This window comes from Phaethon lepturus, unplaced genomic scaffold (genome assembly GCF_000687285.1).
Source record: "Phaethon lepturus isolate BGI_N335 unplaced genomic scaffold, ASM68728v1 scaffold36126, whole genome shotgun sequence".
NCBI classification, from domain to species: Eukaryota; Metazoa; Chordata; class Aves; order Phaethontiformes; family Phaethontidae; genus Phaethon; species Phaethon lepturus.
Genome location: NW_010544747.1, coordinates 7,067 through 25,111, shown reverse-complemented (window position 1 = coordinate 25,111; position 18,045 = coordinate 7,067). Strand labels below are relative to the sequence as shown.

Sequence of the window (18,045 nt, the reverse complement as noted above, 5' to 3'; positions counted from 1 at the left end):
GTGCGTGGATGTGGAGGGGGTTGGGAGCAGAGAGTGGGGCAGCAGCTCTGTTGCCTTCTGAAATAATTGAGTATGGGGGTGAAGGATGAAGGATGCTGTGTTTCAGTGAGTGACTTTCTGACCCGGGCTTGGAGACACATCAAGGTCAGGGTTAGCAGGAGTCGTGTGGTTTAAGGCAAAGAAGAGCATGGAGGTGGACTAGGTCTGGCCTCGAGCTAGCGTTCTGGTACTGCCGTACACCCAACTGAGAGTGGTGCCTGTCAAGGAAGAGGCATGATGCTGCGAGCTGGGTGTGGGGGTGTTTTGCCTCTGCAAGAGGTGGGCATTTTTTTTTCTTCCTGAGCACCAGAGGCCTACCTGGCACAGGGACATTCCCAGCTGACAAAGGCAGCCACTCCGAAACACGCAGAACCCTGGACTGGGTTGCTTCATGCTTTTGCTTCCATATTGTTTGCTGTGGATGCCGCACTGAAAGTAGAAGATACCAAATACCAGTAGGAATATCAGGCCTTGCTAGCCTCCCCTGGCAAATGTCTTCGAGTTGAGTTTCCTCCCTCAGCCTTCCTTTCGAAGGGTGACTCTGAGGGGGAATGTGAGTTTCAAGAGGCAGCCAGTGAGTTTGGGATTGCTTGGGGGCACAGTGTCAGGCTGGAGAAACTGGCTGAGCTGCTGGAAGGAATCTGCTCTGACCTGCTGCCGCTCTAACCCTGCATGCCCCCGCGCCACTGGGAATCTGCCTTCCATCTGCTCTAATCTTTGGTAGCCCTTGCAATGCAGGTAGGTATTGCCCCACCTTGCTGTGCCTCTGGTGTGCACACACTCCTTGCCTGTCAGCAAAGCCCGGTGCTGCGTCCCCTGTCACATTCTGCTCCGGGGTTGGTGGTTTTTCCTCTGAGGTTGCCTGAATTGACCAAGTCCTCTTTTTCTGAGCTGGCCCTGGGATGACCTTTTGTCATGACAGCAACAAAAAAGGCCTTCTCTAGCAGGCAGAGGATTGACGGTGATGCCGCTGTGGAGCTGCAGTGCCCATGAGAGGGCAAAACAGGCCCGTGTTCTTACAAACAGAGGCTGAACAGGTAGGCTAGAAACTGAACTGCTGCCTGAGGTGGCCACTACAAAACCCTTAGCGTGGCATTCAGGAACCACCGAGCGCCGAGATGTACGGTGGCTTTGCATTGCTCTGGGTCTTGAGGGAGCTGAGTGGTCTTGTGTCCTGGCAGCTCCTGGGTGATGTGGCTTGCTCTGACCAGCTCGCAAGTTGCAAGGCTGCTGGAGGGGAAGAGGCAAATTAAGGACAGGAACACTTGCAATTACTGTGTTTCTGAATTATTTTTTTGTGTGTGTGTGTGAGTGGCACAATAACTGGGAACTGAAAAGTAGAGGTTCAGCAAAAGCTTATGATAAACACCACTAAAACCACCTGATGGTTTTCCATTAACCATATTTACCATCCCATTAAGCAGCAGCCATTGCTCTTAAGTAGACAGTGGGCTTAAATCTGTTCCTGGCAGATGTCCTAACTAAATGCTTCACAGTTCTGCTGCACGAGCTGTATCATAGAGGCAAAGCCCAAGGCCTTACAAGGACATGGAACGTCGTAGAAGGATTTTCAGAGGGTGGTCAGGAGAGTAGCATCATTTCATCTGATTCCAGCTTCTTCAGCCTGTCCCAATTTGGAAATAGGAAGGTCAAATCAGAGCAGTAAATCTCCTGACAGCGGGGGAAAAGTAGTTTCCCTTATTCTCTTCTGAAGTGCTTTCAGTCAGCTCGGTAATGGGACTTGGCAGGGATATGCGAGTATGTTTCTGACCTTGTGTGGTCCTTCTGCGGGGCTCTCCTGGCCCACATGAGACTGCTGCGCTGCTCCCCGAAGGCTGACGTTCATCTGTACTCAACTGCTTTCTTGCTTCCTGCTGGCTTCCACTTGGGTCGCAGAGGGGAGGAATGGGCACATCCATACAAGAGCTGAGCTGGAGCTCCCTTCTCTACCAGTGCAGCACTGCTGCTCTGGCACCCTGATCCTCCGGGCTTTCTTTTGCTGCTGAGGTGGCTGTTTGTTTGTCTGTTCTGGTTGCCTGACTCTGCCCAGATGCACCCCTGTTGCACTGCTGTGCTGGTAGGTGACACACTGGGGAAGAGACTGTATGTGTGAAAGGCCGCATGTGTAAGTGAGGCTGAGGACAGTTTTCCAAGTGACCCCTGATTTGAACACAGTGACCTTGGGATAAGGCAAGTGGCATCAGAGGGATGCTCCCCTGGAGAGCTTTGGAGAAGCTCCTGCAGAGCTCTTGGAAACACCAGAGGTTTTGAGGATTTTGGGGGGATTTCTTTGTTTTTTGAAAGAAGTAGCCTGGAAGTGTCTACTGAATCCAACTAAACATGTCTTGAACTGACCACCAAGGATGAGGTGCATACCTGCAGGACCTTTGTGTTGAACCATGAAGATGATAGTCCCTGACTCTAGCTCCGCTACTGTACACACCTCGCTTGGTTTCACTGCCTCTCTTTCCCAGTCAGGGAAATGGGAAACCTAGATTTAGCTTCTGACTGCGTTGCTGGCTGTGTGATCTCGAGGCAAGACATTTAATCTTTTCTTTTCCCCTGTCAGTTAAGCTGGAAGCATCCAGGCCAACTTGACAGTGGACTGTGGGGATTAATGAGTTTGTTTGCTCAATGCTCTAGAAATCTGAAGCATGAAATTAGTGTTTACAAGGCATTTGCTGCAGCTTAGCAAAGCAGAAAGCATCTTTCAGTGTCCCAAGCTGTGCAGCCTCCCCGGAGCTCAGGGGAGGTTCTTGGCATTCAGGGGCGAGAAGAATAAGAGAGCATGGCACACGCCTTTCGAGTGCCGAGGGAGAGGCAGAGGCTTGAGGAAAACAGGAGATGAGAGCTGTGCGCTAGAAATGCTGTTTTGTGTCCCCAGAGCTATGGGTTTGGTTACAGGCAGGATCACAAATCTCATTTGTTCCTTCCCATGTACTGCCTGCATTTCTCTGACAAGACTGGAAAGCTGAAGGGCTTATTATGCGGTGCTGCCGTTAAAAGTGCTCATGATTTATGTTTGAGGAATCCAGGAATTTGCTCGGGTTTTAGCTGTATGGCGTACCCTTCCCCCTTCCCTGGGTCTGCTGTGGTCTCTCTGGCAGCTGCCCTAAACCCCGGAGTGCTTAGTGGCTCTGTATGGTTCTAATTAGGTAAGCGCTTGGGATGTTATTTGTATGGAAATACTACTCCAGGATATGCTACGACGCTGGGGTTTGCTGAGTCAAGACAGTTGTTTAACTGGGGTATCCAGAGTCTCGCCTATTCTTACATCCAGTTCCTGGGACTGGTATGTTGTCAGCAGAGGAGCCTGAGCGGGGCTGGATGAAAGGCTGCTGAGATCAGGGCAAGGAAATAATGTGACATGCAGCCACATGTCACGGAGCTGCGGGATGGCAAGTTCTGGCCTTTCTGCAGAGGAGGCAGTGTATAGAGAGGAAAGGGGTGTGTGTGTGTGATGTGACTTTCCCCCATGCTTGGGAGGCCGTGCTCCTTGCACGTTGGTACAGGGAGCCTACCTGGAGCCATGGGGATGCTGCACAGCAGAGTGGCACGTGGGAGTGCTCATGTCGGGTGTGGTGGAGATCAGCGTGGTCCTGCTTGGCTTGTTCAGAGAAGGAGCTGGGACATGCAGGGGAGAGGAACTGAGTAAACCGTGATGCCTGGGGCGTCGTACTGATGGACTTCAGTATCTTGGGTAAAAGCTGAGCGTCTGCAATCCTATGTTAGTGGAAAAAATCCTCAGTTCCCACACTGCATGGTAGCTCCCCTGTTACCCCTTGAGCTTCATGTCCTCTCTGCTGGCATCTGCTTTCCCAGGCAGTTTTGCCTTGGTTTACTAAAACGGCTTTGGTTTGCTGGGACAGAGTGGAATGGACATTATGATTTGTCTGTCAAAAAATACTATCCCAGCCCAGGCCACCAAGGAGTCTTCAAGCTTCCAGCTACACCACTCCCATATCCTGAAAGTGAGGGCATTCAAAATGAAGGTCATGAATGTTTAGAGGGCAGTTGATATATAACTTTGCTGTCATCGCTTCTCCTGTGTTCCCAAGCTGGTATTTTCTTTAAAAGGAAAGAAAAAAAAAATACTGCAAGGTTAAAGGGGTTTCTAGGCAAAAAAAAAAAAAACAACCCAAACTTACGGGAAAAAACATCTCCCAGTGGAAAATAATCATAAATACAAAAAAGACACTAGTTTTCACATCAAAGCGAAGGCTGTGGCTGTAGCCTTTCCTCACCAGCATGTAGAGAGAGAAAAGTTGCAGTATTTTGAACAGGCTGAGTTCTGTGTGTGGATTTTCACGTGCTTTCAGAAAGGTGCTTAACACAGAGCTGAACGTCCAGCCCCATCTCCTCCATATCTGCCACATTTGCTCCCGCAGTGGCAAGCAGCTGTGGTTTCATTTATCTGGGAGGAAACAGCACCAGCAGCCTCTTGCTTTTGAACGGAGGAAGTGTAATTTTATGGTGGCCCAGGCAGCTGGGAGAATCTTCCTGAGCTCATCACGGACTTCCTCTGCAGCATCGGGAAAGGCGTGCAAGCGGCTTTGGGAAGGGGCCGGTTGCCCTATGGTGCGGTGCTGGGGCGGGTTGAGTCGATGTTACAGGAAAAGGCAATAAAATCCAAAGGGGGATGGAGGAAGGGAGGCTCCCACAGCCCCTCTCTGTGGGCACATGGCTGAGGATTTGCCATCTTCCCTGATTCCTGCACACCACCTTTGGGGTGGGGGACACACACTCCCCACCTCTAATCTGAATTGTCTTTCTGGGTTGGTCTCTCAAGCTTTGGCACCTCTCTCTGGGCCATTGGTGGCTTTGCCTGACCCTAAACCTCTCTGGGCTGTCTCCTCCTCCGTGACTCCGGCTCCCAGGCACACTGAGCTGCTGCATGAGGGTTCTTTTTGCTAACACAGCTGAATCACAGAATCACAGAATGGTAGGGGTTGGAAGGGACCTCTGAAGATCATCTAGTCCAACGCCCCTGCCAAGGCAGGATTACCTAGGGCAAGTTGGACAGGAACACGTCCAGTCGGGTTTTGAAGGTCTCCAGAGAAGGAGACTCCACAACCTCTCTGGGCAGTCTGTTCCAGCGCTCCGTCACCCTCACAGTAAAGAATTTTTTCCTCGTATCGAGGTGGAACTTCCTATGCTGTAGTTTGTGCCCATTGCCCCTCGTCCTATCCCTGGGCACTACTGAAAAGGGACTGGCTCCATCCTCCTGACACCCACCCTTGAGATATTTATAGACATTGATAAGGTCCCCTCTCAGCCTTCTTTTCTCCAGACTAAACAGCCCCAGGTCTCTCAGCCCTTCCTCATATGAGAGATGTTCCAGTCCCTTAACCATCTTCGTAGCCCTCCGTTGGACCCTCTCCAAAAGTTCCCTGTCTCTCCTGAACTGGGAAGCCCGGAACTGGACACAATACTCCAGATGAGGCCTCACCAGTGCAGAGTAGAGGGAGGGGATAACCTCTCTCGACCTGCTGGTCACGCTCTTCTTAATGCACCCCAGGATACCATTGGCCCTCTTGGCCACCACGGCACATTGCTGTCCCATGGATAACTTACTGCCTACCAAGCTGAGATCCTTCGCAGCAAGGGGCTGTAATTGGTTTAGCGTGCTGCTGTTTTCACGCATTATACTCACGCATACATGCAAAAGGTATAACTAACTCCTCCCTGTATTTCTCCCCCTCTGTTGAAAACCACTTTAACCTTCTGCTCCTCTGATGAAGGCAGCTCGTCAATCCCTGTGGCCAGGCTGATTCAATCCCCCAAAGGGATCCAGGGGCACAAGTGAAATGCCACAACATGTTTGGGTTGGGAACTGCTGGGGTTCTTCTCTGTGCTCTGAGTGCCTTGCATTCAGTAAGCAGCCTTGGACACAACCGAGGACAGTTTGCTGTGTACTGCAAGTGTTGGGGGGCAAGAGAGGAAAGAAGTGCAGTTCAAAACCACCTGTGTCACCCCAGATCCTGGAGTGACCTCAGATCCTTTGAGGTGTGGTGCCAGAGGGTTTGTCTAAGGACTCTCGTAGGAAGAAGAGATCTAGCACAGGCGACTCTTTCTCTTAAGGTGGGGGATCTGCTTCCCCATCCTCCTCCTGCTGTTGTGCTGGTGGCCTTGGAGGGGCAAGTTTGGGGTGATGGGCACCATTTGGTGCAGCATTGTGTGGTGCTGATTGCAACATGGCCCTGGTATTTCAGCAGCCTTTAACCATGAGGGCAGAACAAGCAGGTAATGAGAGACAAGAATGACATTTTAATTTCCTGGCCACCACCCATCTGGGACTTGCTTTCTTTTTTTAATTACAATTTCCCTTTGGTTTCCTTGTCCCTTTACAAGCTGAAATCTGGTTTGCCAAGGTTTTGTTTATCTAGTCTTACATGTTGGATTGTTGTAATGCCCCAGGAAGGTTGGCTGTCCTGAGAACCTGTGTGTGGTGGCATTGGGGCCCTCTTCCTCTGCATCTCATGTGGCTTTTTTTGTGCTTCCTCATTTCAGAGACTTTGATTCCCTCTCCAAGGATGATGTCTATGAGAATAACCGCTTGGTAAGTCCCCATTATTCTGTACACAAAAGGAATAAAGGACATCAGAATGACTTGATGAAGGTCATGTAGTGTGGGAGGACTTTGTGACGGTGGTGAAGGGGTGAGAAAAATCTGTGTTTGTAAGTAACAGGCAGGAGCTTCTCTGGAAACAGAAGGGAATCTGAAACATCAGATTCCGGCCTGGACTGAAGAGAAGATAAGATGGTAATCCTGATAGTTGCCCAGACAACATCTCAGGTGAAGGTTAAAATGGTGCAACATCATCTTGATCTCAGCTGTTCTAGGCTTGCAGGCAATGGAAGCAAGAAGCTAGTTTTACTCCACACGTAAGCAGAGAGGAAGGTCATAATGGACCTTGGCTGGTCTGCAGTGTTTCCCTCCTGCTTGGGACAGCTGGAGCCACCAGCAGAAGGAGGCAGTGGAGAATGGGAAGATGGCCAACACCAGGGGCTAGGGGTTGGACAGAGCAGCAGTAGCCTTGTTATTTCTCTGAGAGAAAGACCTAATTGCTGCAGGCTCCATCTGATAGTCCATGGAGAGACATGGGCCATCACCTTCCCAAGACAAGTTAAGCTAGGTCATTTGGATTTTGGGGATTAGGGCTCTCCAGTTGGGTCCTGGCCATGCCCTTTCCTAGACCAGTTGGCCCCTTTCAGCAAATAGCAGCTATCTTTTCCCATTCGAGAGCCATACGACAGGTTTCTTGCCTAAGCTGAGGTCTCTTATTGTTCCTGCTGCTTGCACTGTTGTGACCAGCAAGGCTCAGTCCAGAGAACTGACTTAAAGTCAGGCTGAGCAGAGCTGGGTGTCCACAGTGGGCATTTTACACCCCCAGTTACTGCAAGTAGCCATTTTCATTTATTTCTCCATTCCTTTTCTTTAGATCCCACACCCTGTACAGCATCTTGTACCCAAGAGATCAGACACCTTTGGTCTTTACCCACACCCTGCACCTAGCACCTCACCATTCAGTGCCCGTCCCCTTCTGACTCGCTTTCTCTTCAGTCCCTGCTGCAATCTTGCATCCCTTCTCCCTCAGACATCATTGTGGGTACGCTGCCAGTGGCACAACAGCGGGATGGCCGGTGTATAGCCAGTAATCCACATACACCACTAAGTGGGAAGCTCTCAAACAGCTATTTTCTTCCTTCACTCCTTCCTTTCAAGTAGTTCTGTATGCAATCATAGGAGCTTTGTGCTTCTTATCACAATGTCCTTGTCATTTCTGCTCGCTGAGACACAGAAAAGCACTGAAGTGGCTTGTGCATGGCAGGCTGCTGGCTGTTGAGCAGAGATGGCTATGTTAACGGCAGGAGGGGTCGACATGACACCTCAGAGCGTGAAAGGATAGGTAGGGTCAGTGTTTCTGTGGGGTGAGCATTTAGGGTTGCCAGAGCCACTGCTCAATAAAGCTGGTGTTTGGCTGCATCACTGGAATTATCTTCCAGCCCTTGGCCCTTCACGGTGCCAACTCTCTGCCGGGTTCTTGCATGAAGACACGGGTCGTGTGCCCGTTTCACGGGTTGAAAAAACACTGTTGGTTTTTTTTTTCCAGTGAAAACTGAGACTTCCTGAGAGTTACCCTCTCTGTCCCAGTGCAGCAGCTAAATGCCAAGACCACTCAGGTGGGAGCTGCTGGGGCGCAGGCAGCTGAAATGACTTTGAGGAAAGGGCAGCTGCAGCAACTTGTTCCCTTGCGTCTGATGCCACCTTTCCAGTGAAGTGGCACGTCTGGGAGCCTCTGTCTGTCAGGGATGCCATAGGCTTAACCTTCTTAACTACTTAACCTCCCCCAGGTCCTTTCCACCTTTATTTCTCTTATTTTTCAGAGAGCATCAGTTTTCTCTCCTTACCATCTCTCTCTGCTGTCCCTGCAGGCCTTTGAATTGGCAGAGCGGGAGCTGGGCATCCCAGCCCTGTTAGATCCCAATGACATGGTCTCCATGAAAGTCCCTGACTGCCTAAGCATCATGACGTACGTGTCTCAGTATTACAACCATTTCAACAACCCCAACCAAGGTGAGTGTCCTCCCAACCCTCTGGCTTCCAGTTTGCCCTTACTTGAGTACTGGAAACCCAGTGGTACCTTGTGCTTCCACCTTCCTATGGCAAATGGGAGCTGTGTGTGTTTGTGGGGAAGGGGAGAGGAGCAGGTAGTACCTGCCTCTCCTGGATCTTGCTGGTGTGGGTGAGGAAGACCTGGAACAGGGAGTGGAGTAGGGTGAGGTTTCACAAGAGGTGGGGAGTGATGGAACAGCTCAGGCTGCAGAAAGAGGAACGCCTTGTTTCTCCTCCCTCGACGCTGCATCCCTGCCACTTGGGTTGGGCCACCCCTGGTGCTCATCAGACCCCTTTGTGATCTGCTTTAACCCACTAACATGGGAGAAAGCTAGCTAGGCAATACGCCTACAGTAGTTAATTTTTGTCACAATGGTTAAGTGTAAAGCAACCGGAGGACAGAGGGAGGGGGTCCAGGGTGAAGTGTCTCAAATCAGCTCATCTGTCCTTGCAACTGCGACCTGGGCTGAGTGCTGCTCTGAGACAGCTCTTTCAGGGCATCCTTCCTGGGTGGAGACGAGGGCTCCAGGTCTCCTCTGCTCCACTCTTTAGCCACAATGTCAGCTAAATCTCTTCCATGTGCCTATGCTTCTCTAGGGATGCTGACTGCCCAGCCAAGCACTCCTGCTGGGGACTGGTGTGTGAGTGCCAGCCCTGACGGACAAGGGATGCTTTGCAGACCTGTTGACAGCCTGGAAGCCCTGGAGCCTAGCGTGTTGCAACAATACATCAGCAGCTACTCGGGGTGCTCTGGGCTTTAAGCATTGCTTAGGGAGTTGGTTGCAAGGAAGTCAAGCAGCATTTGATGAGTAAATCAAATCACAGTGAGAGGCTGGGGTCCCTGAGCCATGGAAGGGGATTCACAGCAGGACTAGGCTCTCTGGCAGCCTCGCAGCTGACCCATTATTAGATTGTGTTTGTTTTGTCCCACTAAAATAGGCACTGAAGTGTTGGGAGTGGCAAGTCCCATTCTGTGTCACAAGGCTGGATGATTTTTTTCCCCTCCCCGCCCCTTTGCTCACATGGGTGGCGTGAGTCACCCTCTTGGTGCCTGACCCTCCTTGCCTTCTGTCTCCAGCCAGAGTCCCTCCGCCTATGAAGCGCCCAGCTGCTGCCTCCTCGCCTCCTCTGCTGTCCCACAAGAAGCCCGTGGCTGTGGTCGAGAGTCCCCTGGCACCACAGGTACCTAATTTCTTGATTCGAAGCCAGCCATAGGCAGAGGTCCTCCCTGTGCTGCAGGTGAGGAGACAGGAGAGAGCCCGTCACAGCAGAATGCATCCGTACAGCGGGCTAACTATGTGTTTTGGGGTAGGAGAGGTGTTTGGCATTTTGGTGCCTTGGGGGACCCAGCTGAGAGTCGTTTCTCTCTACAAGTCTGTGGACTGAAATATGTCCATGGCAGGCAAGAGACTGGTGGTTCCTTGAGCCACCCAGGGCACAAACACCCTCCTTCCTAGGGGAGGATACCTCTGTAGATGATGAAGGAGCAGTAATGTGGGAGTAGAAGAGCAGAAAAGATGCCTTTTTCTTTCTTGGCCCTTTATTTCAAGTTTTAGTGAATGTCTGGGATGGCACATTTTCCAAATAGAGGAGGTTCCCCTTGCAGATCCCCGCTGCACGGGATTTAGATGAGTCCCTTCCACAGCATTTCAGCCTTGCCTCTAGATAGGGGCAAGGCACTTTTTGGAGTGGCCCCCTCTAATTTGGGAAGAGGCAGCCTGCCTGTGCCTGGACTCGGAGGCAGCTGTTCTGTGCATTGTTGGACCCTGAGGTCAGCCCCTGAGCTGTGCCATAAGCACTCAGCTGTGGACCTTGCATGGGGAACAGCTGCTCTGGAGGAGCCGTGGGCTGGGGAGTGGCTTGTGGCGCATGTCCTGAGCTCCCCATGCTTTGTGTCTCAGGACGATGCCCCCTCGGACCCAGCAGAGCAGTCCCAGCGCACCACGCTCAGCAGTACCTGTGCGGCCTGCCAGCAGCACGTCCATCTGGTCCAGCGCTACCTGGCCGAGGGCAAGCTCTACCACCGCCAGTGCTTCAGGTATGTCACGGCCAGGCCTGGTTGGCGCAGCTGCTCTCCCCGGGCAAGCTGGAGGTTTGCAGGCAGCTGCACCCTGCCTTCATGTGTCCTTGTCCTTGGGCAACACAGTGCCTGAAATGGTACTGAAGAGGGTCTGTTTGCCTGCCCCGTCCCAGGGGTCTGACCAGCCCCTTGTGTACAGACCTGTGCTGCCTGCCTCCCCTGCTCCCTGCCTAACCTGCTCTCTTGTGCTTTCCCAGTCCACTGACTTGGGATCCCAGCCCCTTTTTCTTTTCCCACCTCCATAAACCAGGATACTCTGCCTCTTTACCACCTGCCTACCCAGAACCCCCAACACCATCTTCTGATGAAGTCTAAGCCAGGACATCATCCCACAGACGTCCTTCCACCTACATTCCACATCCTCAAGTGGATATACAGGCTCCCACCCTGCCTGATGTGGTGCTGAGCTCTCAGGAGGGCATGTGGAGAGGTGCAGACTGTTGCCAAACTGAGGAATGAGGGATTAGACGTCAGCAGCTCTGTGGTTACTCCCTGGGTGCAGGTCCTTACCTGCAGCACCTGTGAAGTCATTTCACTTTGCTTTCCCTGCTCTGATGAAGGGATGAGATCTCTCCTGTGAGCCACAGGACAAGAGCTGGCAAGTGGGCAGCTGGCATTTGAGGACAGAAATGTTGAGCCACTGGGAAAATATGGGAGGTCTCACTCACCTGTATAAACAATTCCTGCCTAAGCCAGCAGAGGATGTGTCATAGAAACAGCATTGCAGGAAGGGAGCTGCACTGGGGCCCATCAAGCTTCCCATCTGCAGCTGAGGCAAAAACAGGTGCTTTGGGGTGCAGGTGCAGCATTGCTCACAGGCCAGGAATAGGAGACATGCTGTGTCTGCCTTGGCACAGCTCATGGCCCTTCAGACTGAGCAGTGAAATCCCTGTAATTTCATCCTGAGTGTTTTGCCTCCTTATGCTTTCCTTGTCTTTTTTGGTTTTTTTTCCCCCTGCTAATTCATGGGTGCTTGGTCAAGAATGTCCTGTGGCAGTGTTTTCTGTGGGTTGACGGAGATAAAACCAAAACAAACCTCTTTCTCCCCTTGTCCAAACTTGCCACCTCTCATTTCATGATACCCCTTCTTTCTAGAGCCCCTATGTCCTCATGCTTCTGCTCTACATTTCAAAGGAAATCCCAGGCAACTGGACACCCAGAGCAGAATTCCTCACCAAAACTATCTGCTTGCAGTGTAGGGCAGCCAGCTGCTGGGAGCGCCAGGTATTCAGACAAGAAGAAACAAGCTTGGTTTTCATGGGAGTGCTTGATCGGCCCCTTGCCCTCAGCTCTCTTTCATGTATGCTATTCTCCTCCCTTCCCAGGTGGAAAAGGGCTGACTTGGTTGCCAATGCTGCGTATTACGCTTGTGCCTGGAGGGCTTCATTAGGGAGGATTCAAAGGCTCAGTGTGGAAGGAGTGGATGATCCAAAGAGATGTGGCAGACAGTGAAGGACAGGAAAGCTATTAGCTCAGTTTCAACAGGCAAGGCAGAGTGAATGTAAGAACAGCACTACTGCGTCATTCCCTGGTGCTCCCAGCCAAATGTCCTGGCGGTGGCCATGGTTGGCACCAGCGAGGGCAAGTGTGAAACTGGGCTAGGCATGTATGTTGCTTCTCTTGTGTACTCTTCAAGTCCCCAGCGCAGGGATTTCCTGTGTTGGAAGCAGTATCATTTTATTTAATACTCGGTGTTTGGTGTTTTTTTGTTTTATTTTTTTCCCATACAAATGCGTCTGATGGTTCTTTAACCTACCCTTGGCTCCCACAGGGCAGCCCATAGCCTCCCTGTGCCAGTTCTGAACCAGCAGCTCCCTAATTCCAGTTGACACTCCCTGTTTCATGTCTGTGAATGGTTGATCCCTTTCGCCCTCCCAGGGCTGCCTGTGATCTTGTAGCCCTCTCCTATCCCCCACTAGCTGCATCTTTTCCAGGAAAACTGTGGGTTTCTAGTTTTCCAGGTCTGGAAACCATGCTGTATTCCAATATCAGCTGTTGCCCTTCCACATCTATTAAAACCTTTCTGCATTGAAGGAGGAACCCAAATGCGTGCAATATTTGAATTGTGAACTCCCTGTGGGTTCACACAGTGGCATGGTGGCATTTCTCTGTTCCTCTCCTTTCTTGAATGACTTCCCCATGACCACGCTAGGATTTAGTAGCAGGGGTGGCAACTAACTCCATGGCCCTGCAATGATCTCCCTGGTGTGTTGTCTTTCCTGAGGATGGGATGGCATCCCCATCTCACGGGGCACTCTCTTCTTGTTGGCAGGTGTAAGGAATGCTCCAGTACACTGCTCCCGGGGTCATACAAGCCCGGGTCAGAGGCAGGGACTTTCGTCTGCACGCAGCATCGTGGTAAATTGGCTGTGAGCGGAAAGGCGGAGAGGAGGCCCAGCCCAGACCGACGGTCGCCAGAGCTAAGAACTGAAACTGGGGCTGGCAGCGTGGGTGAGGACACTCTCCCCGCAGGAGCGGAGGTGGGGAAGGATGACAGTGACTCCCTGGAGAGCACAGCAGAGACCCATACGCCTGCAGAGGGGTCAGCCAGCCCAGCGGAGAAAGACAGCATGCCCGGCAAAGCAGAGACAGCGGTGCCCCTTGCCCACGCAGGCAGCGGGGTGCCCGTCTCCCAAACTCCCCCCAGACCTCCCCTTCCCAGCAAGCCCACGGTGCTCACCCAGGACAAAGCCAGCTCACTGGACAGACGGCTGAGAGACACGCGGCCCACCCCTGCCCCAAGGAGGGCCACCGATGCGTCAGCACTCTCCCTTCCGACCTCTCACCCTGTCCCCCGGCCCAGGTCCATCCCCCAGGGTGAGGGCAGCGAGTGTGGGCCTGGCATGGTGAATGGTAAGAGCACAGTGGTGGCAGGGGTTACCATCTGCCTCTGCAGTAGCCAAGATGGTCGGCTGCAGGTTGGATTAGTTTTGCTCCTTCTCTGCAGCCTGACAGCCTTCTGTACCGAATAAATCTCAGACTCAGACACCAAGCCTTCGGTTGCCAGCCATTCCCATAGCGGGGAGCCTGCTGCCTTGTATTTATTTCTCTGGAGCTCTCAGGGGGGTGCTGCCAGTGTGGCAGAAAGGTGGCTGTGCTAGAGCAGTTCACAGGTGTGGGAACAGTGGGGCAGGTCAGTTCTCCAGGTGTAGCTTCAGAGGTGGGTGGGGAGAAAAAGGCAAGGGGGAATTTTGGGGTTGACTGACTGTGGGAGAAATGCCATGAGGTCTTCAGGGAGTGGGAACAGCCAGCCTTCTGCAGGGAGATGTGTAAGAGGTGTCTCGTGTTGATTTAACCTCTTTCTTCATGTCCTTTGGTGTTGTGACAGTCTGACCCTGTGTCTTTCTAGGTAGGGTACCTGAACCCAGCCCCCCTGTCCCAAAACCCCGAGGGAGACCCTGCTCCTCTGATCGGTACGTCCTTCTGTTCACAGGTCACCTGCAAACCCCATAGCAAGGCAGGGCTGTGGGGATGGCTCAGCTGTGGTCTCCTCTCCTGCCTCCATCAGCCCCTGCTCTTAGGAGGGTGTAGCCTATAATCAGGTCCCTTCCCTGATGGGTGCCAGTACAGTCAGGCTGACAGTGTTGGTCCATATCTCCCAGGGTCTTTGTCTCTTGGGGTTTGTAAAGAGTTTGGGGGCTTCAGAAAGATGTTTCTGTGGCACATGCAGGCTGCCAAGTGCCTTCTGAGATGGCCCTACTTGTGGGTGATGAGAAGGGGACACTTGTCTGCCTTGTGGAGTGTTTGTCCTGGGAAAGGTCCAGTGCAGGGATGTTGTGAGTGCCTGGCTGCAACCTTTACATGTCCCGGGCTCTTACCCAGGAGCCCACTGGCATTGGTTCATTCTTGCCTGCTCTTGGGACAGAGAGGTTGCACGAGCACTCCGTGTTCGCAACAGCCACGGAGCGGGTGCATGCGGCAAGTGACGGCTGCTTTCCTGGTGAGCAGTGATTCACTGAGCCGTGGTGCAGGCTGGCTGTGGGCTGTGCCTCCAGAGGAGCAGGGGATTTCCACCGCAGGAGTTAATGAGGAGGGGTCAGTCCCTGGGACGCTCTGAAGGCGACAGACAGTCCTCTGAAGTGTAGGAATGGAGCGTGACCACAGAGGGCAGTTATCTGGTCTTGACTCCCCCTCCATGCACAGCCTGGGGAGCAGAGCTGGTTGTAGGAATGGTGTTGGGGAGGGAAGAACAGCTGTGCCCATAAAGCTCAGCCTTTACCATTGCTTAGCAGGCTGTAATATTCAGAAACCAAAATGCGGGCGAGCCAGGCAGGCTGTGCTTCCCTCAGGCTTGTAGGTTTGCCCACAGAGAACAAGACACTCTGTGTCTGGGGAAGACTAGAGCCTCCCTTGGATGAGAAAGCTGCTTCTGTATGGGAGATGTCCTGCTCCATCCATCCTTTTCCCTGAGGGCTAAGTTCCTCTCCTGTGCCTCACCCTCCTGGCTTGTCTCTGCTTCCGGCCACTTCTATCTCTCTCTCTCTCTTCTCCCAGTGCTGGAGCTGCTGCGAGAGCCAAGGACCCACCGTGGATGGCCTTAGTGCAAGCAGAGCCCAAGAAGAAGCCAGCTCCCCCTCCACCCCCAGGCAGCAGCCATGAGACTCTGAGCAAGACTTCAGAAGAGGAGGATGGGGAGGAGGTGGGGAAAGCCAGGAGTGAGGAGAGCAGATCTGACGCCACAGAGCCCAAACCATACAACCCCTTCGAGGAGGAGGATGAGGAGGAGGAAGAGGAGAGCGCTGCTGTCCAAAAGAGCACACCTGAGCAGGAGCAGAGCGAGACTGCTGCCAAGCCTCTCCACCCCTGGTATGGCATCACTCCTACCAGCAGTCCAAAGATGAAGAAGCGGCCAGCTCCGCGAGCTCCCAGTGCTTCCCCACTAGGTGAGCTTCCCCCCACCCCCTTATTCCTCCTCCGTGACTCCTGTGCAGCCCCTTGGTGGCTCCCCCTTCCCAGGGTGCCTCTGCATCATCCTGGCTGTCCAGGCCTTCACGTGGTGATGGTTGTGCTGGGACTTGTGTTAGTCACGTCCTCTCTACCCACTGGAGCACAGCACTGGCAGGCAAGACCTTTTCTCTGGAGGGTCCCATCTGTCCTCTCTGAGGACAGACACTGATTCCCTTTGTACTCATGACTGCCCCCAGTACATACCACTCTCCCCTTTTCTCCTGGCTTCCCCCCCTTCCTCCCTGAGCTCTCCTTTTGCTTTGCAGCCCACCACCCCATCTCCAGGCTGTCACACTCCGAGCCATCGTCCTCCACCCCATCTCCAGCCCTCAGCCTCGAGAGCATCAACTCTGAGAGTTCAGCGAAGGTGCTGGGTGATGCTGACGAGGCCTTGGTGCCCAAAAGCTCCTCTGAGCCCACTGTCCACATGCCGACGGCCACCAAGACCTCTAGCACTGACACGCCACTGGCCAGCATCTCTTCCAGCGAAAGCCCTGCTGCCCCAGCCAGCCTCTCCACCAACTCCTCCTTCTCCTCCTCCAGCGAGCTGGCCAGCTTCAGCGGAGAGACACAGTCAAGCACCCCACATGCCAGCAGGAGCGTCTCCGCTGGCAGCTTAAAGACCAGCCCCAGCCGGCTGCCCCCCAAGCCTCCTGCTGGGGCTAGCCCTACACCCATCCTCTTGGCTTCAGATGGGGGTGCTGGGAGCCCTAAGACCCCCTCCTCGCCCAAGCCACAGCTGAAGGTGAGATGGTGACCTTCCACCCATCCCGATCAGGGGGCTTTTCTTCCCCATCCATCACTTGGTCACAGTGGGGTTCATGAGTCCAGGCTTGCAACTTAGGCAGGTTTGGTGTGTTACCCCCTGAAAGCAAGACTTAGGCACGTGCTCGTTAAATCATGGCTCTGCTTATACTCTGCCTGCCCCACATGCTAGAGAAGAGGCGGGATATCTTGTGCTCAGAGAAAATAGGAAGGGAACCATGAAGGAAAATAATTTAGCATGCTTGTTAGAGATGAGGCTGGGGAACTTATGCCAAACAGGAGCAGAGCTGTTTTTTGCCCCATGGCTAGGCTGCTGGTGGAGATCAGTGCTATGTTCTTCTAGGAGGATGTGAGGCAGGATGAACCCTAGGGCTGCCCTGTCTGCTCAGTCCCAGCTGTTGGGATGCTATATCCCTTCCCTTTCCCAGACCCTCATGTATCTCCTTTTGTCCCCCCCGCTCCAGTCTTCCTGTAAAGAGAACCCCTTCAACCGGAAGCCATCACCTGCTGCCTCTCCCTCCGCAAAGAAACCTCCCAAGGGCTCTAAGCCAGTGCGTCCTCCTGCACCGGGACATGGCTTCCCACTGATCAAACGCAAGGTAAAAGGGCCCTCGGGAGCAGGGGGGCAAAAGCCAGGTCTGCACTATCCCCCAGGGCTATAGCTGCACCCCGCTGATGCATGTTTGGGTAGGGGTTGCAGTAGAGGGCTGTGGCTGGGGAGGATGGTGTCTAGGCTAGACACAGTTGGTGGCAGCACCATGGTCTCCCTTTGCTCCAGAGTGGGGTGGGGATTTCAGGTCCACACTTAGGTGAAGCATTCTGTTGTCCCGTGCCTCCGCTAGTGTTGACCAGCCTCAGGGTTACCCCTGGAAACCGGGGGTTGATGGTAATGGAAGTCTCTGCCGTGTGGTTTGGCAGGTGCAGACAGATCAGTACATTCCCGAGGAAGACATCTATGGGGAGATGGATGCCATTGAGCACCAGCTGGACCAGCTGGAGCACCGTGGCGTGGCCTTGGAGGAAAAACTTCGCAGTGCTGAGAATGGTATGTGGGATGGGCTCTGTGGATGTGGGGCAGGACGGGACCCTAGGGCTGCCCTGTGTTTAGCCAAGGAGATCGCAGTGGTGACTTCCTCCCTGCTGATGCTGGGGTTGGAAGAGCACAGGGGGCTGTGCTGGACTCCAAGGACGGTCACAGCCATACCATGGACACAGAGATGTCCCTAGAATGGAAACGTGGGAGAAGAGATAAGGTCTCTCTGGGGCTCGGGAACAGGCTGAGGTCAGGTTGGCTCTAACCCAGTGCTGCTCTCCTGGCGTGGCAGAGCCCATCCTGCTGCAAAGTGATGGGATCCTGCAGGGCTGGGGATGGCTTTGAATTGTCCCTTCGCTTGGCAGACAGCCCTGAGGACAGCCTGCTGGTGGACTGGTTCAAACTCATCCATGAGAAGCACATGCTGGTGCGCCACGAATCAGAGCTCATCTACATGTAAGTGTGTGCGCGCATGTGGGGAGGCACTGATGCTCGTGTGGGGAGCCCTGTCACAGCCCTCCTGAAATTGTGCTTCTAGTGGAGAGCCTGACACGGCCTCCTTGC

At 53.3% G+C, this 18,045-nt stretch overlaps 1 protein-coding gene across 1 annotated transcript in view; it reads left to right on the top strand.

Annotated features, from left to right (window-relative positions):
• Window positions 1-6,549: 6,549 nt before the first annotated feature.
• The window catches only part of MICALL1 (MICAL-like 1), a gene marked incomplete at its 5' end in the record, with an annotated part of 13,376 nt that continues 1,880 nt past the window's right edge, over window positions 6,550-18,045 (top strand). Inside the window, 12 exons of the mRNA XM_010288774.1 lie at window positions 6,550-6,598; window positions 8,476-8,617; window positions 9,735-9,811; window positions 10,498-10,694; window positions 13,009-13,589; window positions 14,090-14,149; window positions 14,339-14,393; window positions 15,231-15,619; window positions 15,950-16,428; window positions 16,913-17,047; window positions 17,367-17,493; window positions 17,847-17,937. Of these exons, the coding sequence (XP_010287076.1) occupies window positions 6,550-6,598; window positions 8,476-8,617; window positions 9,735-9,811; window positions 10,498-10,694; window positions 13,009-13,589; window positions 14,090-14,149; window positions 14,339-14,393; window positions 15,231-15,619; window positions 15,950-16,428; window positions 16,913-17,047; window positions 17,367-17,493; window positions 17,847-17,937 (2,382 nt within the window). The remainder of the gene's footprint in view (window positions 6,599-8,475; window positions 8,618-9,734; window positions 9,812-10,497; window positions 10,695-13,008; window positions 13,590-14,089; window positions 14,150-14,338; window positions 14,394-15,230; window positions 15,620-15,949; window positions 16,429-16,912; window positions 17,048-17,366; window positions 17,494-17,846; window positions 17,938-18,045) is intronic.